Source organism: Amia ocellicauda, chromosome 21, assembly GCF_036373705.1.
Source record: "Amia ocellicauda isolate fAmiCal2 chromosome 21, fAmiCal2.hap1, whole genome shotgun sequence".
In the NCBI taxonomy this organism is placed as follows: domain Eukaryota; kingdom Metazoa; phylum Chordata; class Actinopteri; order Amiiformes; family Amiidae; genus Amia; species Amia ocellicauda.
Genome location: NC_089870.1, coordinates 2238837 through 2262647, shown reverse-complemented (window position 1 = coordinate 2262647; position 23811 = coordinate 2238837). Strand labels below are relative to the sequence as shown.

Here is a 23811-nt window from a genome sequence, read left to right as displayed (position 1 = left end):
AATTAATATTGTTGATCAATAATCTTGTATAATCGTTTCATCAATAAAAACGTGTTCATATATTTGGCTTGTAGTTTGCTTTCAGCGCACTGTGCAATGTGGCAGGAGCTGATCTGTATTCAGTGAGCCCCGGCGCTGATGTGCAGAACTGGGTTGAATTAGAGAAGTGCGGGCGATGCAGAGCAGCTCGTCGCGGGCGGAGAGGGGCACAGGGGGGCTGTAGAGTTAGTGCAGAAGTACGGGGATTTCCAATTGAAATGTAACGGGTCCTCTGTTTCAGGGGGCAGGGGGATTTCCACGGACACCAGGGGGTGGGCAAAAGGGGCGAGTTACGCAGAGAGATGAGCAATGTTACAGACATCCAGTGTCACTCCGAAACTCGCGGAAAATAGCAGTGATAGATACTTGTCTGTTATGTTCAAGAGACAATACAATAGGAGTGAGCAAATCAATCCATGTAGTACTACTAGTAGTAGGGACTGTGCACCGCCGACCAAAGATCGCTTAGTCCTTGCGTCTGAAGGAAAGGATTGCATGCATGAAAAGGGTCGGAATTGAAAATGTCAGATAAAAGTACTGATTCACGCTGTCACTATTACTACCGCGAATGCAATGCACATTAGTGTGGCCTGTGATGCCTCATCACAGCTGTACTGTTCACTTACTTCAAACTTTAAATTATAAACGTGTTAATGTAAAATGAATAGTATCAACAATATAACACTAATGCTAACTATTATTATTTCAGTAACCTAATGATTTCAAGACATTTTAATATATCAAAATGAAGTATTTTAGACAGACTTTGTTTGCATAGGGGACTGACTACCTTCCATACAAATTTGTCCGAGTCTTAACAGATGCCACAAAGCTGGCACAAAAGTCCCTCTTACACAGGGTACAGCGCCTGCGTCCTCATAGCGCCAGCTGCGACCTTGCACGGTGGCACCTCTCAGCTCCTCAGTGTGAGCATCACGCCTCGGTGGGCTGGCCAGAAGCACTGCACTAAGCAAATGGGCTACCCTCAACAATCGGCGTCTTAGGATCAATTTATAATAGCCCCGGATCTTTTGACCCTCCCCCGCTGCTACCGGAGAAATCACTCAGTCCCGGGGTGAGCTGAGGTCTAGCGACGCCCCTGCCCTCAACGTGTCTGCAAAGGCTTTCATGTCTCCCACTTACACCAATTCCCACATATAATATAAGATAATATGCGCTGCGACACACGCTGTCGTCACCCGATGTGCTAACCTACATAAGTGAAGAAGCTTAGTTTTAAGCGTATTCATATTGCCAATGCAACACTTCAGAAACAGTTTTTCGTACTAAAATTGAAGGTCTGTTTATCTGTGTCGATATAGGTTCATCCATGATGCTTTTATTTGAACAATACCGGTAGAAACCTCCCAGGCGGCGCTCTCATGCTTTTCAAGATCGTATTAGTGAAAAAGAGAGGTCCGAAGTGCTCTGGTCTGTTCATGCCTGGAGGACTGGAGGACTCAGCCGACCAGGAACAAGACGCAGTCGCCTCGCAAAGGGCAGTAGTAGTACCTTCTGCAGATTCGTTATATGATTGTAATAAGTAACACTATAATGTCGACACGCATACAAAAAGTAATCTTGAATTCACGACCCGGTAGGTTGCAAAACAAGTTTGGGTTTCCTGATGAATTTGGACCGTAAATGCATGCACTGGTCAGAACTAATGCAAGTGTCGTATCTTTTTTTTTTTGCTTTTTAAGGAACAAATGCAGAACCAGTTCCAGACAATTTCTGCGTGTTAGATGACGATCTGCAAACAGCTCTGAAGCCGGGAGAGGTTCATGTGCAGACGCTGTATCTCTCCGTAGATCCGTATATGGTGAGCTCCGAAATGTGCACAACAGTGTAGGTGCCAGTATTTACCAAGAGGACACCTGTCGCCCTTTTGAACATCCATTTTTTAAAATCAGAAGCTGGCGTAATGAACTGTTAGCTATAGCCTGTTGTTGCCTGCTTAAGTCAAGAAACTGACCAGTGCGGTCCATGTGAACATACCGCCCATGAGATTCACACCTTAGTTTTAATTCTCCAATAAACCATGTGCATTCAGAAAGCATTGTTTTCAGGGTGCATGACATTTACTAGTGTATGTTGATACATTTGTATGAAAATACATACATGCATACAAACAAGTGTGGCTGTTAGACAACATAGTTTGGAAAGAAGTTTTGACAAATCGAATAGGCCTATTCTGTAGCTATAATATACACCATGCAATATTTATTTTATTTTTTGTAAAAGATGTGACATCAAAGTGCATTTAGTTTATATTATTGTTGATCTTTATTTGAATTTCAGGAAGTGGATTCAGGAAGGGATGGCAGTAGCAGGACTCTTTAAATAAAGACTATACATGCTGTTTTTCAGTACTAGAACCCCCCTGTGTGTATTTCAGCGCTGTCGAATGAACAAGGACACAGGCGCTGATTATCTGTCCCCCTGGCCACTGTCAGACTGCATAGATGGTGGCGGGGTGGGGGTGGTAGTGGACACCAAGTACGAAGCATTCTCCAGAGGGGACATGGTGACATCTTTCAACTGGCGCTGGAAAACTGAGGACGTTGTGGACACCAGTTCACTGCAAAAGGTGTGTTCAAAACAGGAGATGGCTATTCTTTTCTGGGCTCTGTTCCATCCCCCAAAAAACACCTGTAGGTCCACCCTTGGAAGCCCCTCACACTGAAACACAAGGTCCACATTTTGGTATAAAGGTTTCTCTTCTGGGGTTTTGCAAATATTTTTCTTAGCATGAAAATTTTGCTTAAATGTAAGACTTTGCATGAGTGTAAAGTATTGTTTTTATTTAACCTATTTCGAAAAAGAAAAAAACATTTTGTTTACGTAATGCATATATTTACATCAGTAATACTTATCTCTGTATGCTCAAGGGTAGTAACTCTTGTTCTAAGTTAAATACATTTACAAATAATGCTTAGATCTATAAGATTGCTTTGTATGCTTACAACTGTATGTATAGTAGTATACACAGTAAACTGCAGAGAATAATATGGAAGCAAACACCATAGCTGTTGCAGCCACATAGTCCATATGCTCACAATATTCTAGATGCCTTTGCTGCTTATTTACATTTGTTGTTTTGTAGGTAGATTATTATGGTTTGCTGAATGTTAAGGCTTGAGAACACCTTTAATGTGTATTCATAGATGTCCTTTGATTTTGTATTCTGAAATATCCAAAACAGAAATGAATGCTTGATTTTTTTTCTTCACCTCCTGTTGAGTGCCCAAATGATGCTGGATGGTATTGTGATCATATTTTGTTTTGGCAATGCTGCTCTCCCTCACACAAGCTGGATCCCAGTCTGGTAGACGGCCACCTGTCGCACTTCCTGGGTGCAGTGGGCATCACTGGCCTCACAGCTCTATTAGGAGTGAGGGAGAAAGGTCATGTGACACCAGGAGCCAATCAGACCATGGTTGTCAGTGGAGCTGCCGGGGCCTGTGGATCTTTAGCTGGCCAGGTAAGAAACATGCTCAGTGTTTGGTTCATGGGAAAGAATTCTCAGCCACAAAATTTAAACTTAAATCTGCTCCAAAATCCCTTGAATTTTTGATCCACCCTGACTTGTATACCAAATTATTTAATTAATGATTTAATTAACTCAACTGATTGATTTACTGATGATTTAGGTTATTATCATAACCCTGGTTCCCTGAAAAAGAAAGACAACCATTACCGAATGGGAAGAGGCTTCTGACCTGCCAATCGTGAAAGCATGTACCAAAGCTGCCCTATAGGGGCCCTGCTGGCAGGAGGAAGTCCCTCCCCCGACGTCTGTGAAAAGTCTCCTCCTGCCAGCTGCAACCTGCCAATTCTTCGTGTAGAAGGTCATCTGACCAAACGACGTGAAATGGTTAATGGCTGTCATTATTTTTCAGGGAACCAAGGTTATCATCATAACATCGATTTGTTCCCTTTCAAGTCGCAAACCATTACTGAATGTGAAGGCTATACCACAGATGTCGCGAAGTCACAATACCTAATTCAAGCCTCCTCCTATCCATGGCAAGCGCAGCAGAGCCTCATGCTGCTTGAGGGCAACCTGCCTGCAGTACTTGAGTGCCCAGCGCGGTCTGCAACATTCAGGTGGTAGAACTTTGTGAAAGTTTATCGACCAGTCCAGGTTGCAGCGTTGTACAGGTCCACCATAGAATCACCATGAAAAAGAGCCCACCCTGTCAACTGATGGAGTGTGCGTGTGCCCAGATCTGCCATGGGAACCTTTTCATTTTCATAGGTGAGACGGATTGCGTCCGCCACCCAGTGAGCCAGTGGTTGTTTATTCACAGCCCGCCCTCTGGTGGTAGTCCCATAGCAGACCAAAAGTTGGTCGGAGCTACGACAGTGTGCAGTTCTCTCCATATAACACCTGACCAGACACTGTGTGTGAAGTCTGCAGTCCTCATCCGACTCATGTGGAGGGGGGTGGAATGACTCCAGGAAGAAAAGTTGATTGCTGTGAAAAGCACAACCTGGGGTATGAAGGCCGGGTTCTTCCTCAGTGTGAGCTTGTTGTTGCTTCCTGAGAAGATCAAACAGGCTTTATCCACAGACAGGGCAGGAATTTCACTGATTCTCCTTGCTGAAGTTATCGTTAAAAGGAAGGAAACCTTAAGCGAGAGAAAGCGGAGATCCATTGTGGAAATGGGCTCAAAGGGAGCTCTGCTAAACTCTTGAAGCACTAGTTCCAAGTCCCAGGCTGTGCCCTTTAATGGTGGTCTCAGTCGCCTCGCACCCTTCAGAAATTGAGTTGCCAGGAAGTGGGTCAATCTTATCATGGCATGTTGATATAGCAGCCAGATACAGTGAGGGAAAAAAGATTTTGTACGTTTGCCCACTGACAAAGAAATTATCAGTCTATAATTTTAATGGTAGGTGTATTTTAACAGTGAGAGACAGAATAACAACAAAAAAAATCCAGAAAAATACATTTCAAAAAAGTTATACATTGATTTGCATGTTAATGAGGGAAATAAGTATTTGACCCCTTCGACTTAGTACTTGGTGGCAAAACCCTTGGCAATCACAGAGGTCAGATGTTTCTTGTAGTTGGCCACCAGGTTTGTACACATCTCAGGAGGGATCCCACTCCTCTTTGCAGTTTCGAGGCTGAAGTTTGGCAACTCGAACCTTCAGCTCCCTCCACAGATTTTCTATGGGATTAAGGTCTGGAGACTGGCTAGGCCACTCCAGGACCTTAATGTGCTTCTTCTTGAGCCACTCCTTTGTTGCCTTGGCTGTGTGTTTTGGCTCATTGTCATGCTGGAATACCCTTCCACGACCCATTTTCAATGCCCTGGCTGAGGGAAGGAGGTTCTCACCCAAGATTTGACGGTACATGGCCCCGTCCATCTTCCCTTTGATGCGGTGCAGTTGTCCTGTCCCCTTAGCAGAAAAACACCCCCAAAGCATAATGTTTCCACCTCCATGTTTGACGGTGGGGATGGTGTTCTTGGGGTAATTCCTCCTCCTCCAAACACGGCGAGTTGAGTTGATGCCAAAGAGCTCGATTTTGGTCTCATCTGACCACAACACTTTCACCCAGTTCTTCTCTGAATCATTCAGATGTTGGCAAACTTCAGACTGGCCTGTACATGTGCTTTCTTGAGCAGGGGGACCTTGTGGGCGCTGTAGGATTTGTCAGCCTTTTTCAGATGTTACATTGAATAAAGCCAAAACTGCTACGTTATTTGCCTCCTAATACCCTTCCATAATAAGTGGTGAAATAGGCAGCATACACTAGCCTTAGCCAAATCCTACTGAGCATCCTTTCATGCCCAAACGGGAACACACACTTATCCTTGACGAGTTAAATCTATCTTAACATAACGAGCCAATTAAATCCGAGATAATTGTTTGAAGAATGAAAATCCTAGATATCAGTTTGTGTGTTAGCTTAAGACAGGATTTTAACTTAGCCTGGATTTGTTAAACCACGTACGAAGAACAGACCCTTGGCAAATCCTCTCCTGTGGCAGTGAAAGAAGTGGCAGTGGGGGGAAGGTATATAGCTGCAACAGCTTTGGTGTTTGTGTACCCTATATGCCGATCCCTTTCCAGACTGAGTCCCAACCGGAGTTGGAGGCATCTGTCATGACGACTTCCCTTCTGTGAGGACAGCCGATTGGAGGATCTGAGGTGTAAGTTGATGTAACTGTGCCACCATTGTGTGGTGATGGCGGCCGTGATGTTTCGGTGGCACTCTTGCGGCTTTGGAGTCCTTCTCCCCTTAGGTCTCCAGCCGGAGAGCCTGTTCTTGTTCCTGGCCTGCATTTGGATACTGTGGTGGTCGAGTTGGGAACTGCTGGCCTGCGGCTGCTGGGGTTGTTTTGACTTCACCCGCTGCCTCACTTGGAACTGCGGGCAGGGCCAGTGGCACTGCTGTGGCTGTGGCCTCTTTTTGTGCTGCAGATCGGCATACTCGAGGCCATCTCCTTTGCCTTTACCGAGTGCTCATAAGGTCCACTGTCCCCCTGAACTTCTGCCCCGGTGTTATGGGGGAATCGAGGAGAATGGCCTTCTCGGCATCCTGCATTGTTGCCTGTATCTCGCCGCCAAGGACCACTGCATGGCCTTTCCTCCCTCTCGCAGGTCTTTCAGAAAGGCCGTCACAAGCTCGTCACATCTCCTCCACCTCCACTGCAGAGGGGTGCTCTCTTTGCTTTCTCACCAGGTGGGCCATGTACAAGACCAGAATGGCCTGGGCATTCGCCACCTTCACTGCTGAGTTCTCCACCGCGTATTCCTTCTTAAGCATATTGTCAGTGGTGCAGCACTGCTTGTTGGGGCAGAGAGGTTCTTTGCCCAGCAAAGCTCTGCACCAACCGTGCGGCGGAGTCTCCAAAAAGGGGTCCCATGCCCTGAGCTTCTGCCCCATCCGTGGGCCTGCCTGATGAGACATTGTAATGTAGTTCTCGCCGTGAGGTTCGAACTATCTGTCTCACACAGATGGAGGAAGAAATTGCAGGTTCCAGCAGGCAGGAGGAGACTTTTTACAGACCCTGGGGGCGGGACTTCCTCCTGCCAGCAGACCCTATGCCCTTTTCATGACTGACAGGTCAGAAGGCTCTTCCCATTTGATAATGCCTGTCTTTCGACTTGAATGGGAACAATTTGTCCAGGGCTTTCAAAGCTAAGGATGATAAAGTATGATATGTTTGTGCTGCCTCCAAAAGCAAATAAGACTTTCTTAAAACAGAGAGGCCTACATTTACATGTCTCATTTAGACAGTCAATATTTAAATCAATATGTAGGTGCTACTTGCATTTTGAGTATTTCCAACTGACTGAAGCTGGCTTGAATTCCTCCTTCAAAACATGCCCATGGAAACAGGCTACGATACAATACAAATCAAATGTATATTGTGCTTAAGTTAGGATTGACCAAAGAGGCTGGAGATCCAGTGAGCAATTTGGAGAGCCAAAATGAGTCTTCTCTCAGCCTAGACCCTAGACCTAGAATAGTCATGCTGTTGATTTCTGAACTAAGTTCTGTTTTAAATTAAAAATAGAGTTCTAAGCAGAGAGAATCACAAAAGTAAATATATGAGAATAACACAGGCCTACAAAGGCATGCAATAAAGTGGCTGAAGATTTGCTAATCAGACATGGTCCTTAGTGTTGCAGTGTTTCTCGCGTAGTAAAAGAAAGCCTGCTGTTTATCCCGGTGTACCCAGATTGGCAGATTGGATGGCTGTTCCAGGGTGGTGGGGATCTGTGGTACTGATGAGAAATGTAAAGTCTTGGTTTCTGAGCTGGGCTTCACTGAAGCCATCAACTATAAGCAAGAGGATGTGGCCAGCCAGCTGAAGAAGGCCTGTCCTGATGGAGTGGATGTTTACTTTGACAATGTTGGAGGACCAATCAGCGACACTGTGATCTCTCAGGTAAACAAAAACAAAACAAACAATCCCATGAATCTGTCAAATTAAATTATATTAAAAGAGACACATGTAATGCAGATTTTCACTGTACAGAGAACAGACTTCAGATAAAGCAATCCATAAATGTGTTCACTCAGTAGAACCTTGTACTAGTAGAAGTTGAAGAAAATGTATTTGAAATAAAGGTTAAAATCAATTTTATATGTTCTGAAATAAAAATATTAACACTGCGATACAAATTTTTTAAAATCGTTACTCAAAACTACATTGCAAAAACCTGATAATGGTGCACAAACAAAATCATTTTATTGTGCTTCTGACTGAATTCAGTAAACTGTTTCATTGTGAATGTTAAAGCAAGTCAAAAACCACAGGTATGGTTCTATTATAAAAAAAATCTCTCCACAACAACAACTATATTAAAAAATCCATAAAGTGCCATTACATTTTATTTTTATTTTTAAAATTGTGTATAATGCAAAATGTGGATTGGTTCTTGGTGATGTCAGAGACTCTCAGCATTCCTGTTGTTGTTTGACCTTCACTGTTACTAGAAAATCTCTGCTTACAAACTCATGCACAGCATTTCTTTCTGGGAAATGTGTTGCTGGGAGCAGTAAGGGAGATCACCAGTCGAGACAGGGTTGTGGACAAGATTAGTCTCTGCCTTGTACCAAGGTCTGAAGGAGGAGTTATACAGTGTATTAGAGAGCCAATAATTAAGTTATGAACAAACACCTTAGATGCCTCATGTTACAAAATTGATTCCTCTTTTGGTTGATAGAATGCTTCATCTGCATTTTTATAAACAGACATACAAAACCAAACAAAAGCCTAACTTTAATTTAACTAAACTTAACATGGGTTCCTCTCTATACAAATACAGTAATGAAAACAAACATGACACACACTGAGGAACAAATCCAATCTAAAATCCTTAGAGTCCATAATCCAAAAGCAGAAGTTTGTTACCAATGTTTTTTCTCTCCTTTGTTCCTCTCACTCTCTCTCTCGCTCACACTTGCACGCACACACACACGCAAACGCACACACCAGCAACATGTGCTCCAGCAATGATTCATCCCCCAGAAACATTTTATGCTCCACCCAGCACTGCACCACACTAATCAAAAACATTAGGTTAAAACAGGATTCATCATCGAATTGCATAATTGAATAACCTCAACACTTGAAGAAAGCATACCTCAATCGGTGATCTGTCCTCCATCAATCAGTCATGTCTCAGTCCTTCTACTAAAGCAAATCAAAACACCTGACCCATCATCTTGTGTAGATCTAATGAACTGAAAAGAAAAGGTATTTCAGCTTCATAAGTCTTCCCCCAACACACTCACACAGTCAATTAAGGCAACAAAGGAGAGGATGTATTGAAGACCCGCAGAGTATAGTACAGTGGATTGGAATGAGGTCTGTGTTTGTCATTGGCATGTGTGATAATTTTTTTTCTTTGCCCCCCAAGATGAATGAAGGAAGCCATGTGATCTTGTGTGGCCAGGTCTCACAGTACAATAAAGACCTTCCTTACCCTCCTCCCCTGACTCCCTCTACTCAGGAACTCCTACTCACCAAGAACATCACCAGGTATATCCTCACAGTTGTCTACCTCACAACACTTCCTGCATTGAGCCTTTTAGTTCTCTCTTTATTCCTTACTTCTCCATTTTCCAACACCCAAACAGTTCCCTTTTGTCTGCCAGTGTCCTGCCAGGCAAACACTATATGTAATGTTGAAGTAACCAGAAGTCAAATTGTTACTGAGAGTTAACACCTGGATTGTTTTTTTGGGAGTGCTGAATTTGAATTTAAAAAAAGATAAAAGATAAAAAATAAAGATAAAAGATAAAAAAAAACTACCCACATTATCTGAAATCTCAAGTCAAAAACATAATTAGCAATGAGGCTGTAGCATTTAGTATTAAAGGGGGCTCCATGTACCAAGAATAGCAAAAGTCCTGCCCTACTCAATGTTATTTTAGCTAGGAATCCAAGACTAATGTGCTAAATGAGGTCTATAAAAACAGCTAAGGTGTAATTTTTATGCAATTGGTCATTAGTCCAAGCCTTGGTAATCCAATAACAAGAGTTTATTTTTTAGGAGATTATTTATGACACTTAGAACAGGGGATGTGCCAACTGACTGGTCATACCAATCCACAAGAAAGGGGACAAAACTGAGCCAGGAAATTACAGACCAATCAGTCTCACATGCATTAATGTAAAATGTTGGAAAAAATGATCGACTGATAGACCAAAAATAGAGGAGCATCTTAATGAAAACCATATTCTTGGAGATAGCCAACATGGGTTTAGATGAGGCAGATCATGTCTTTGTCTTCTTTGAACAGGGAACTGCAGCTGTAGATCATGTGAAAGCATATGATATGATATACTTAGATTTTCAGAAAGCTTTTGATAAGGTTCCACACCAAAGACTGATCCTCAAATTGGAAGCTGTAGGCATTCAGGGTAATGTAAGTAGATGGATTATGAACTGGTTGATGTATAGGAAACAGAAGGTGTCGATTAGAGGAGTTGCTTCTAACTGGAGTGAGTTTGTTAGTGGAGTTCCACAGGGATCAGTACTAGGGCCTGTGCTTTTTCTAATCTATATTAATGATCTGGACTCTGGGATAGTTAGCAAACTTGTCAAATTTGCAGATGATACTGAAATAGGTGGCTCAGTAGATACAATCTCGGCAGCACAGGTTATTTAAAGGGACTTTGATAATATTCAGTTGTGGGCTGACACCTGGCAGATGAAATTCAATGTGGACAAGTGCAAGGTAATACATGCAGGTAACAAAAATGTCCACTATAATTACACTATGGGGGGAATAGAACTAGATGAAGTAATGCATGAGAATGACCTAGGAGTCTATGTGGACTCCTCACTTTCTCCATCCATGTTGGGAAGCAATAAAAAAGGCAAACAGAAAGTTAGGGTACAGTACATCTGGAAAGTATTCACAGCGCTTCACTTTTTCCACATTTTATGTCACAGCCTTATTCCAAAATTGATTAAATTCATTATTTTCCTCAAAATTCTATAAACAATACCCTGTAATGACAACGTGAAAGAAGTTTGTTTGAAATCTTTGCAAATTTATTAAAAATAAAAAACAAAAAAAGCACATGTACATAAATATTCACAGCCTTTGCCATGACACTCAAAATTGAGCTCAGGTGCATCCTGTTTCCACTGATCATCCTTGAGCTGTTTCTACAACTTGATTGGAGTCCACCTTTGGTAAATTCAGTTGATTGGACATGATTTGGAAAGGCACACACCTGTCTATATAAGGTCCCACAGTTAACAGTGCATGTCAAAGCACAAACCAAGCCATGAAGTCCAAGGAATTCTCTGTAGACTGCCAGGACAGGATTATATCGAGGCACAGATCTGGGGAAGGGTACAGAAAAATGTCTGCAGCATGGAAGGTCCCAATGAGCACAGTGGCCTCCATCATCCGTAAATGGAAGAAGTTTGGAACCACCAGGACTCTTCCTAGAGCTGGCCGCCCGGCCAAACTGAGCGATCTGGGGAGAAGGGCCTTAGTCAGGGAGGTGATCAAGAACCCGATGGTCACTCTGACAGAGCTCCAGCGTGTCTCTGTGGAGAGAAGAGAACCTTCCAGAAGAACAACCATCTCTGCAGCACTCCACCAATCAGGCCTGTATGGTAGAGTGGCCAGACGGAAGCCACTCCTCAGTAAAAGGCACATGACAGCCCGTCTGGAGTTTGCCAAAAGGCACCTGAAGGACTCTCAGACCATGAGAAACAAAATTCTCTGGTCTGATGAAACAAAGATTGAACTCATGTCTGGAGGAAACCAGGCACTGCTCATCACCTGGCCAATACCATCCCTACAGTGAAGCATGGTGGTGGCAGCATCATGCTGTGGGGATGTTTTTCAGCGGCAGGAACTAGGAGACTAGTCAGGATCGAGGGAAAGATGAATGCAACAATGTACAGAGACATCCTTGATGAAAACCTGCTCCAGAGTGCTCTGGACCTCAGACTGGGGCGAAGGTTCATCTTCCAACAGGACAACGACCCTAAGCACACAGCCAAGATAACAAAGGAGTGACTACAGGACAACTCTGTGAATGTCCTTGAGTGGCCCAGTCAGAGCCCAGACTTGAACCCGATTGAACATCTCTGGAGAGATCTGAAAATGGCTGTGCACCGACGCTCCCCATCCAACCTGATGGAGCTTGAGAGGTCCTGCAAAGAAGAATGGGAGAAACTGCCCAGAAATAGGTGTGCCAAGCTTGTAGTATCATACTCAAAAAGACTTGAGGCTGTAATTGGTGCCAAAGGTGCTTCAACAAAGTATTGAGCAAAGGCTGTGAATACTTACGTACATGTGCATTTTTTTTTTTTTATAAATTTGTAAAAATTTCAAACTTCTTTCATGTTGTCATTATGGGGTATTGTTTGTAGAATTTTGAGGAAAATAATGAATTTCATCCATTTTGGAATAAGGCTGTAACATAACAAAATGTGGAAAAAGTGAAGTGCTGTGAATACTTTCCGGATGCACTGTATATTGTCAAAAGTGTAGAATTGAGAACAAGGGCAGTAATGTTCAGATGTTCCTAGCACTCATCTGGAATACTGTGTACAGTTCTGGGCTCCACACTTCAAGAAAGATATTGCTGCTCTTGAGGCAGTTCAGAGGAGAACAACCAGACTTATTTCAGGTTTGAAGGGAATGTCCTACTGAGAGAGGTGAGGGAACTGAACCTTTTCACCCTGGAACAGAGGAGACTACGTGGGGACTTGATTCAAGTCTTCAAAATCATGAAAGGCATCGACCACATCAAACCAGAGGAGCTTTTCCAGATCAGCAGGGACACACGCACCTGGGGACACAAATGGAAATTGGACTTCAAGACATTTAAGACAGAAAACAGGAGACACTTCTTCACACAATCTGGAACTCCCCAGCGATGGGGTTGAAGCTGAAAATTTGGGAACATTTAAAAATAGACTGGATAGGATCCTTGGATCACTTAGTTATTAATGGACACCAAACGAGCACGATGGGTCGAATGGCCTCCTCTCGTTTATAAACTTTCTTATGCATCTTATGTTCTTATTTAGTTTTAAGTTCTAAAAATATATATTTTTGACTTGGAAAACAGGGATGAACTATTTCAGTTTTAAGAAGCCATACTTGTGAGTTATTTAGTATTTTATGTAATGCAATAACTAATCATGGGTTGAATCAAATTACTGTTGGTGGATCTGCAAGCCAGCATCTGCAAAACACTGCCTTTACCACCATGTAAAGATAATCAATCACATGAACTTTAATGTTCATTTTTCATTGATCTTAATAAACTGTGTTCATTTCTTCAGGGAGCGGTTTACTGTTCTCAACTACATGGATAAATATGAATGCAGCATACTGCAACTCAGCCAGTGGGTAAAAGCAGGGAAATTGAAAGTAAGAAGTATTCTCTCTCTCTCTCTCCCTCAAATGATTTTGTTTCTAATTCTAACCATTGCCTTTATTCAGAGATTCTTGAGTTGTTTGTTTAATCTTGCAGGCCTTAGAGACTGTTGTGAAGGGGATACAAAACATGGGAGGTGAGAAATGCTTTTTCCTCTGAACTTCACACACCTCATTGAGGGTTTTCTATATTACGTTATATGTTTATATTATTATATGTCAGTTCAAGGATGTTGTTGTTTTGGTGACCTGGGATAATATCTAACCAAGCTCAATGGAAGCATGGGCTTGATCTTGTCTTTCACATCCCAACAGACAGTTGGGAACACAGTTGGGAACAGTGTTCAGTATCTTCTCCAAACACAGATTTTTAATTCCAAATAATTTTTATACTGAACAACCCCGTAACAAATGTTCACCCCTCGAAATACCACAATTGTCCAGTTTTCCCACTGTACTTCCAGTGCCCTGGTCAAAATATCTTAAAGTCAGTGCTTCAGGCCCTGGCTGTATGATGCTTCTCAGTTCTCTGTCAACTCTGCTCCATTCCATGCTTGTTTTATCTTGTCAATATATTCTCTTATGTTAGGGCTGCCTGCGTCAGTTTGGCTCTGTGGTTGTCGTAGTGTTGTGCAGCACTGCTTTTGGAGGTCACTTTACATCCCCACACCTGCTCCCATCCAGGAAACAATGTTTAGTTAAGCAAATAGTTTGGTCCAATTAAGTAGCCGCTAATTGAGGTGGAATGAAACCCAGAAGACACTGTAGCTCTGTAGGACCAGGCTATAATCTGTAATCCTGGAGTGCAGGGGTCCCCAGCCCTGGTCCACAGTGTTATTCAGCCTTATTTCTCCTCAGTTATGAGAGTGTCAGTGATGTAAAGAGAGCTGGAAAGACTGCAGGACTGTAGCCTTCCAGGATTGGAGACCCATGTGCTGTAATGGAAAAATTGTTCATGATTTTTATATTTTTGTTTTTATAGTGGCTTTTCACTCCATGATGAAAGGAGGGAACATTGGGAAGCAGATAGTGCAGGTAACAGAGGAACACGGACACTGACACGCTGCAGTCAGAGGCTTGGAATACACACAAAAAAGTTGAAACGGTAAAATAAGAGGGATCTCTGGCCCGTATGTTTCATGATCACAAAACACAGTGGTGATGTGAAGTATAACTTGTATAACTTGTACCCTCTTCTGATGTTATTGATGCAGTTAATCAAACTGCCCAAATCTAATGGAACCTAAATTAAAGCTTTTTAATAATAAAAGAAAAGTTATCGTTACTCTGTACTGTTTTCACAAATTCTACCTTTACTTCACAGAAGATTGCTTTTTTTGTACCACCTGTGGGAAATCACCATTGACGATCTTGCAGTGTTTGCACAATGTATAATGGATGGTTTCACATGCAAAATTCTGTATTGCTCCTTTCTTCTACTTTACTGGCCCTAATCTACCATACACTTTCCCAATAGATTTGGATTATTGTGAGTTTAAAAAATATCTAGCCAGGTTCTGTGTTAATTCCAGCACTGTGCAATATCTATTACTTCTATTTTGCAAATATAATCCAAAATAAAGTTGATAAGAGTTGGTACTAAAAGGAGATAATATTGAAACACATATATATATTTTTGGTAAATAGTAGATTGGAATAACTGACCAGAGTGACAAGAATAATTTTATTTACCATTTTAAAAAAAAGCAAAGAAAATAAACTACAGTAGTGCATGACAGACTTTTTGTGTTTCATGCTATTCAGCATTTTAATTTAAATTGACAATTTTATGTTATGAAACAAGCTGAAAGATTCAGCAGTTACAACCATGTAGAGTTCACAAAAGCATTCCAAGCTTTAGGCAGAATAAGAAAAGTAAAACATAACAATAATGAAAAACATAAAATATTTATTCCAAATATTCACAGCACTTCATAAATGTCACAGTTGAAAAACAATTTAAATTGTCAAATCAGAAAATAAAAACATTTCACATAGTGCACAATTATGCCATAACATGAGTAGTATTCTTAGCTGTCTGGTGCCTGAGAGACCTGAACTTTTATTCCCTCTAGTGTATAGTGCTCAGATTATAAGCAAACTGGTTTTCTTTACATGTTCAAAATGGTTCATATTTGTTCGTCTTGCATACATCTAGCTTAAATTATGCAATTTTTTTAACTGCTTGTGGTGTTTGGATATATAACAATTCTGGTGATCTAGTTGAAGATTAAGGTTTTTTTTTAATAACAAAGTAAAGTGAACTGGTAATTACTGACTCCATTCTGGTAAATGGTGTCAGGATTTTACAGCAAGGGTACAAAGCAGCTATTTAAAGCTCTCCAGCTTCACACTCCCTGTCAAAAATTGGATTTACTACACTCCCAAGATAAGTGAAAAGTCCTTTAAGATATCAAGATCATGTTTACAATCAAGTGTAACTGCAAGAGTATTTTTTACCTAAGTGTTAAGTGCACCAGGCAAGTGGTATATTTCGAAATAACAACATTTCCTTGATTTGTAAGGCCTTTGTGTAGTCTGTTTCCTCCTGAACATCACCTGGATTATATGCAGACCACCAGCAGTTTACCTTGGGAGGTTAGTAATGCACACCCAACATGAACGAGGCAAGGTGAGCCATACAAGACCTAAAAAGTATTTCTGCTCTCCACTTAAACATGTCCCGAGGAGTCACCCCATCACAGAATTACGTTCAATGTGAACTTTTCTTTGTTCACTTCCTCTCTTTATTAACATGCACACAATAAGGACAATACAGATTAGTGTGGCAATGCATTGATTTTTTTTAAATATACACACACACACACGCACACATACCTACACATTAGCTATATTTAGGTTGTTTTTCTATACTCAAGCTTAAAATGTCAAGCTTCTTTTCATAAAATGACTTTTTATAGAGCTACTGTGAGGTGAATTTCAGCCTTTGGACATTTTTCCTGATAAGTCAATTACTGCAATAGCTTCCAGATTGTATTTTTACATTAATTAAATTAATGTAATGAACTCCTCGTCCCCCTAGCATATACTATCAATATATAGAACACCATTTTCTCTAGCAGTTCGTATTGCTGGCCTGGCCTCACTCAGTGTAAATTAAACAAAGAGTAGATTGCACGTTGAATACCAGGGAGAATTAAAAATATGCTTTTAGGTTGTGACCTTGAATTTACCAAAACACACTACTAGACTATTATACAAAAGTACAGTTCCACACAAAAAAATTATGATTTCCATGAAACACTGCATAATCTATGCAAAGACCAAGTAGATACTCAATCACAATACTTAAAAAGACAAATACATATGTACACACATATGCATGTACACGTGTGTGTGTGTGTGTGTATATATATATATATATATACACACACACACAGACGGGTGACAAATTAAAGGAAAAACCAACATAAAGTGTCTCAGTAAGGTGTTGGGCACGAGCCGCCAGAACAGCTTCAATGCTCTTGGCACAGATTCTATGAGTCTCTGGACTCTGCTGGAGGGATGAACATCATTCTTCCAAAAGATATTCCCTCATTTGGTGTTTTGATGATGGTGGTGGAGAGTGCTGTCTAACATGTCATTCCAAGATCTCCCAGCATATGATTCACAATTTTAATACTCCTCAAACCATTCAGTGAGCCCTCGTGCCCTGTAGATGGGGGCATTGTCATCCTGGAAGAGACCACTCCCTTCAGGATAGAAATGTTTCACCGCAGGATAAAGGTGATCACTCAGAATAACTTTGTAATGATTTGCAGTGACCCTTCCCTCTAAGGGGACAAGTGGACCCAAACCATAGCAGGAAAATGCCCCCCACATAATAACAGAGCCTCTGGACACCCTCACTGTAGGGGTCAAGCAGTCAGGCCTGTCCCGTTCTCTTGGTGTCGCCACACATGCACTCGCCCACTTGTCGAGAATATGATGGATGACTCATCTGACCATATCACTTTTTTCCACATCTCTGTAGACCAGTGCCTATGGTTTTGCACCACTGAACTCTCAATTGTGCATTTGTCTTTGTAATGAGGGTTTATGCACTGCAGGCCTACTATAACATCCCTCTCTGTGTAGTTCTCGATGGACTGCAAGCAAGAACAGTCTGATCACGTCCTGCATTGACATTCTCAGTCACCTGTTTTTCCTAACATATGCATGAACATCACGGTCATTCAATGTTTGCTTTCGACCACAATTTCCAACCCTATTTACTGATGTCTTTCCCATAGATCTAAATGCAGATGTAACTTTAGTCACTGTTCCTATTGAAACACTAACCAGCTCCTGCCATTCGTGCCCCAATAATGACCCCTCTTTCAAAGTCACTTAGATCCTTTCCTCTGCCATCTTGATCCAAAATCGTGGTCAACTGGGCCTGCTTAGCATTTTTATACATGCCACAGAGCAAGATAGGATGTTAATTGCATCATGCAGTACACCTGTTTGGAGGCATCTGCACTCATTATGTTCCTCCACTCATTTATTCAGGTTGTTCCTTTAAATTTGTCACCCATCTGTATATTAGTAATGCTTTTAAATTAAGATTACACTGGATTACACTGTAAAGTTATTATCAATGAAATTACATGACAATCTTTGTGTTTTAAGATATGCACACATTTAGAAAGTAGTATGACAATAGGAATAAAACAGAAAAAACTTGTGAGGTATTCTAAAATAAAGTCTTAATTTACTTTAACTTTGTGCTTATTTTGTGGCAAATATAAATCACTTCCTTATCTGGACAGTGAAGCAGAATGAAATATCTAAGCCAAGAAGTTGGCACTTGTTCGATCAAAAACGTGTAATCTTCACTGGCAATATTCAGACAAAGTAAGAACCCTAATTAGAAACCTGGGTCTGTATAAATAACTGAATGCAAAACAAACATTTGTAATCTACAGATGTGATATTTTGCCTTCCTAAAATGTGTAAGATGCATTTGATTCTACAGTACAATTTTGAAATGTGTTTTTACTGGCAATAAATGTGCAAAACAGGTAACAGAGGTGACTGTATATGTAGCATAAAACAGATGTCAGAACAGATAGTATAAGGGTGTATGGAGAAATTAAACCTTTTATGGTGCTGTACCTTACTTTTGATGACAGGTTTCTTATGCTTCATGAAGTTCTTTCAAACATCTGGTGTTTTGCTTTCCTCATACCACAAGGCCACATGAAAATGAGATCAGTATTCTGAGTACTTAGCATTGATTTCAAAAGAGAGAAATGTACAGGAAATTGCTTACCTCGACATGCAATCAGTGGTCTGCCTATCTACGCATGCATCTCAGAGTCTGGAAATACTGTACAGTTTTGCACAGACGCACACATACATCTTGTTTTGCCCAACATTCTTCACATTTAATTCCCAGAGAACTATTGACTGGTCATAAATAATGATTGCATGCCCAATGTATACATTGCATTTTAAAGGAGACATTCATTCATGTCCCCAATCATTCAGCTGATTCTGTTACTTTAAAAGCAGTTTAAAAGGATCATTATAGTATGTAGGACTATATAATTAGAAAAATACAAATTTAAGACTTTGCTTTGATCACTTGGCAGTGGTGCAGTTTAAGATAAATGTGATTGTTTCATATTACGAATGCCTTGTATTCCTGAGACAGCTGCAAAGGAGAAATTACTTCTCAGCTTAGGGATCAAATATATACATCTTGTTTTTGTTTTGTTTGTTTAAAATTCATTTTTGAGTTTACTTCTGCTCTGTTTAAGCATTTTAAGCCATGTAGAGAGGAGTATTTTGGGAGGGGGCAGTTATCAGGAATGTGGATTGTCACTTGTTCTTTCATCTAAACAAAATTAAACTTCTAAACAATACAGGGAGCTCTTTGATTGTTTCATTTTGTAAAAAATGCACTGAAAATAAACTAGCAATAATACAAACAAAATGTATATATATACACACATTAAAATGGGCAACTGTCAAGAGGTGGTGGTGGCCTTGGTGTCAGCTGTGTATTCTCTGAGGCGCAGAGGTGGGCAGGTCCAGGCTCGGTGGATGAGCAGCAGGCCCAAGCCGAGGGCCCAGGTGCGCACTGGAGACAGGAAGAAAGCAAGAAGGCCATACGTCTCCAATAGGAAGTAACAGGAGTAGGCCTGCCAGACCAGCAGGAGCAGCATAAGCAGGTTGACCGCCAGTGTCTGCAGCCTGCCTGCGCGCCTGAAATGTGAGCGGAAGCAGTTCCCGCGGCAACGCAGATTGAGGCTCCAGCATAGGTAGCAGGTCAGGGGCATGTTGAAGAAAACCACCTGAGAAGAGGGAGTCAGGGCAGGGGTTGGTTTGGAAGCTGTTATGGGAGCTGGATCAGGAAGTATTTCAGTGTCACTTTACATTAGTAATAAAGAACAAGTTACCAGTTCACGTTATAAAAGCACTTACATAATATAGGGTCTTGTTGCAAATATAATATTGTATACTGCCCATATTGTAAATTGCCTTTGCATGAAAGCATCTGAAAAATATATACATAACTGCTGTCACAGGCACACTTCTTAATGCCTCATACACACATCCAACCTCTGCTGTACACTGCCCTACACTGTTTTTTTTGTTTGTTTTGTTTTCCAAGCCTAGGGAGTGGTAGTACTACAACAGGTTTATGTACATAATAAACCCTATTCAACCAAAATAGCGATCCCTGCGGTGACACAAACTCAGTTCTGTGAAGCTCATTCACCTGCATGGTTCCCACCACAAACGTTAGGCTTCCCTCCAGGAAGTGTCCATCCACAAAAACCCCGAATGCAAAGCAGGCTCCACTGTGGCCGTCAATCACCTCACCAATAAACCATGGCCCTGCAACAAAACAAGGAGCGAATGGGCTCTGTACAGAGTTACATCATAAGGATATTTGCCAGTGAAGCAGACTGGGTGCGGAAAGCTGCATTTAACAAACTTCAAGGAGAGAATTTTACAGTTCTTCCTCATTTCCTTATCATTAAAGAAGCTGAGGACATAGTACACGCAACATAGCCATTGATTGGAGATGTAGACCTAGTGTGTGATCTGTAGAAGTAAGGGTGAAATGGAGAAAATATTTTAATTAAATTGAGTAATTCATGGTTACTGTTGGAAGAAAAAACAGAAGACAGTGCAGTGCTCCAAGACTGGAGTTTGACACCCCCACACTAAATCATGAATCGGTAAATCATTTGAAGAAATTAGCTCTGCAAAATTGATTCACAATGAATTCGTGTTTTGGATAAAACTAAAAGCAGTAGGCACTGTTGCTCTCCTGGACCAGGGTTCATACTCATGAAGGTCTAGCTGGGTGTGTGAAGGGTCTCCAACCCTGCTTTTGGAGAACCATGCAATTTTCAAGTTTGTGAAAGTGATTGCTTTAATTGGCAGGGAATCCTTTCCCCATTGATTGAAGACCCCTTAAAACACCAGATGGATCTCCAGGACCAGGTTTTGTCCTAATGTACATTATGGTAGAGGTGGGAGCTGGCTGTTGTTCTCACCACAGGCAGTGCAGAGGTTGAAGAGGACAATGGAGTAGAAGAAGATGTTCGTCTTACTGATGAGGTGAAGAGCGAGACACACCTGTGCAAACAAACCTGAAGATCCTGGAAAAGAAAGGGAAAAAGGAGCTTAAATGTAAAGCATTTTTATACACATAGCATGAGTAAACTTGTGAGGTCATGAAAGGCAGCAATCTGGTTCAGTTATCAGAGTTTAGGGGTAACTAGTTAGTCTCCTAATGACCAATTTTTTGGTTTGAATACAACTTGCAATTTTAAAATCAAATAGAGAGAAAGCGTATATTGTAATAAATCTATCCCACATTGCAAAGGAGTGAGTGCCGACGTTGCAATCATATTCACTGATGTGTATCACTTAGATGCTTTCCATTAGGTATCCAAAGGAAATAGCCAATGAGTCGAAGCTGAGAAGATGCGTCTTACCTCTTAGAGTAGGGGGACCCCGGAAACGGAAGACCACAATCAAAGCAATGTTAAATAGCACCAGGGACAGGAAGATGACTTGAGCCTTAAGGCAAACAGAGTAAAGACCACCATTAAATTTAGTGCAAAACTGATAGAGATTGATAGAGCTGTGTGGCAAAATAATTTTGCAGACAGAATGGTATTTGCATTACCACTCCCTTATATAACGGTCTGTAGTGGATGAGACCATACAATCATACACTTCCATGTTTGAGTTTGGTGTCACCTCCCATGTTTTCTCTGACAAAGGGGCTCAAATTTATCGCAGCAGGGCTATATCATTCAGATTTTTAAAATTTAAATAAAACTTTTATCCTCATGTTTTAGTTTTTTCCATTGATATTCAGAAGCTCCCCTTCTCCAGACTGATTTGTTGGTTATGGACAATTACTCAACTCAGCCTACTTCCTGTGATTTGTTCACAGTATGTTTACAAATGTGCATTTTGGGAGATGACTGTTAATCTAACAAAGAACAAGATCCAATCAGAACTTTGACCTACCTGTGAATAACAAATTACAAACTTTTAGACAATAACGGTTTAAATTAAAGATTGTTATCAATGAGATGTTACCAAAGAAAATCAATGAGATTGGGTATCAATTTATAATATGGTATTCGTGCGTCTAATTTTTTATTTCATCTAAGCCAATATGAGACTTGCACAATTTGTTAAGAACTGAGAATGAGAATGCTATTTGGTCCATTTCATGTGTTCAGTTGGTAGCAGTTTAGTGATTAAAGAATCTCATCAAGCCATTTCTTAATGGATGCCTAGAAATTTGTTTAATTGAGATGTCTGAGGAGTTTATTCCAGACCCCCATGACTGTGTGAGGAAGTGTCTGTTTTCTGTCCTGAATGTCTTTAAACATAATATCCACTTGTGTCCCTGGATTTGAGTCTCCTTGTTATACTGAAAAAATACAGCTCTGGAAAAAATTGAGACCACTCCAAGTTCAGAAATCAATGTTAAGTCTTCTATTATTTTTTTTCCAGAGCTGAATATATATTTTTATTATATATATTTTTAAAAGTTCACTGACATATGAAATTGATACCCGTTTGTATAGAGCAGGAGTCAATTCCAAACCAATTTCAGTCCTAAAGTGCGGAAGGAGTTTCTGGTTTACACTCCACCTACTATTGAAATCACCTATTGATTCTAGTCCTCAATTAGTTGCTAATTGAATAGTACCTATACAACTTACAGGAACCTAACACTGGAGGACTGGAATTGCCCATCACTGATATAAACACACAGACACTGACAGTGTTCGTTTGTTGGCAGGCTCACCAGGATGTAGTGGTCAGTCAGGAGAATGAAGGACTGGAAGAACCTGAAGCTGAGAGACACATTTTCCTCCAGAGTGAACTGGTGCTCCCTCACTGTTGAACGGCCTGCTGAGTCCTGTCAAGAGGGAGAGCAATAATGTTGAAGCTCTGAGCAACACACATCATACTAGTATTTAACTGAACAGTGCTGCCAACCATTGATATGGAGAGCCCCCAATGTATGGCTTTATAGGTCACCCTAAATCAGTGGTTCTCAATAGGCAGCCCGCGGGCTGTCTGTGGCTTTCAGAATGGCCCCCCAGTTGACATAAAATAATAAGTATTTAATGCATATTAATATGCAAAGCTAACAGATTATATTTACTACTGAATAATAAACAATATAGCTAATGAGTAGATTTGTCAAACCCTCTGGTATATTTCCACCACACCACTTCTGTAACCAGACTCTCAGAAACAACAGGAAGGTTTGTTATCAATATAGCCATGTTTACCTCATTCTATGAAAGTGGGCAAGGAAATTAGATGTTTTGAGAATGGAGTTTCTCTGTCTGCTACAGACTTCAAGACACAGAAAGGCAGATGCACACAGGCCCTGTATGAGCCAAACTGAATGAATTTGAATTAATCCAATATAGGTGCTGATCAATACTAGAAGTTCTTACAGGTCTGATTGGGTAATTTACTTCTTGAAGGCGGGACTAAGCACAGTAACAGCCCAGATACCTGGAATTCCGAATACATTACCCAATCAGTCACGTTACATTTGTCCTGTCAATGACAAGTATCAGATCAGACGTCAGAGCTTGTGACAGGTTCTGGAGTTTGAGAACGTTATGCAAGCAGACGACCAGCTGCAAAGATGTTCATCGTCAAAGTGAAATACAAGCATTACATTTGTGTGATTTGGAACTTATTTGGAATTGCATTATGCATTGAACTGTACTATTGCATGTTTCTATTTGCTTTCATATTTCATATTCACAAGTTGCCCTGGATAAGGGCGTCTGCTAAGAAATACATTTTTTTTTTATTATTAGTAGTAAAATATACCGTTTTATATATTTACATTTTGCATTGAATAAATA

The 23811-nt window shown here is 41.0% G+C and overlaps 2 protein-coding genes across 3 annotated transcripts in view; one reads left to right on the top strand and one right to left on the bottom strand.

The window, feature by feature from the left end:
- Positions 1-1426: 1426 nt before the first annotated feature.
- On the top strand, positions 1427-14866 carry ptgr2 (prostaglandin reductase 2). 2 transcript variants are annotated; one of them, XM_066694605.1, is made up of 9 exons: positions 1427-1636; positions 1743-1861; positions 2410-2629; positions 3353-3523; positions 7740-7949; positions 9427-9548; positions 13333-13420; positions 13524-13563; positions 14409-14866. In XM_066694605.1, the coding sequence occupies exons 3-9, from the start codon at positions 2447-2449 to the stop codon at positions 14483-14485; spliced, it is 891 nt and encodes a 296-aa protein (XP_066550702.1). In that variant the 5' UTR covers positions 1427-1636; positions 1743-1861; positions 2410-2446; the 3' UTR covers positions 14486-14866. The 2 variants fall into 2 exon arrangements, with proteins under 2 accessions (XP_066550702.1, XP_066550701.1); XM_066694604.1 differs by having other exon boundaries at positions 1432-1636; positions 2438-2629; positions 14409-14860.
- A 225-nt stretch (positions 14867-15091) lies between these two features.
- tmem62 (transmembrane protein 62) overlaps positions 15092-23811 on the bottom strand; it is a 30118-nt gene continuing 21398 nt past the window's right edge. Inside the window, exons 10-14 of the mRNA XM_066694053.1 lie at positions 22725-22838; positions 21388-21472; positions 20944-21048; positions 20157-20275; positions 15092-19728 (exon numbers count right to left, since the gene is read on the bottom strand). Of these exons, the coding sequence (XP_066550150.1) occupies positions 19402-19728; positions 20157-20275; positions 20944-21048; positions 21388-21472; positions 22725-22838 (750 nt within the window). The 3' untranslated portion in view covers positions 15092-19401. The remainder of the gene's footprint in view (positions 19729-20156; positions 20276-20943; positions 21049-21387; positions 21473-22724; positions 22839-23811) is intronic.

Bases quoted from the DNA above. Each gene is read 5' to 3' on its own strand.
- ptgr2 (XM_066694604.1), top strand. From the start codon at position 1,570: ATGATTGTAATAAGTAACACTATAATGTCGACACGCATACAAAAAGTA. The intron at 1,637-1,742 runs GTAGGTTGCAAA...TTGCTTTTTAAG, and splicing joins AATCTTGAATTCACGACCCG to GAACAAATGCAGAACCAGTT. The intron at 2,630-3,352 runs GTGTGTTCAAAA...CCCTCACACAAG, and splicing joins ACACCAGTTCACTGCAAAAG to CTGGATCCCAGTCTGGTAGA.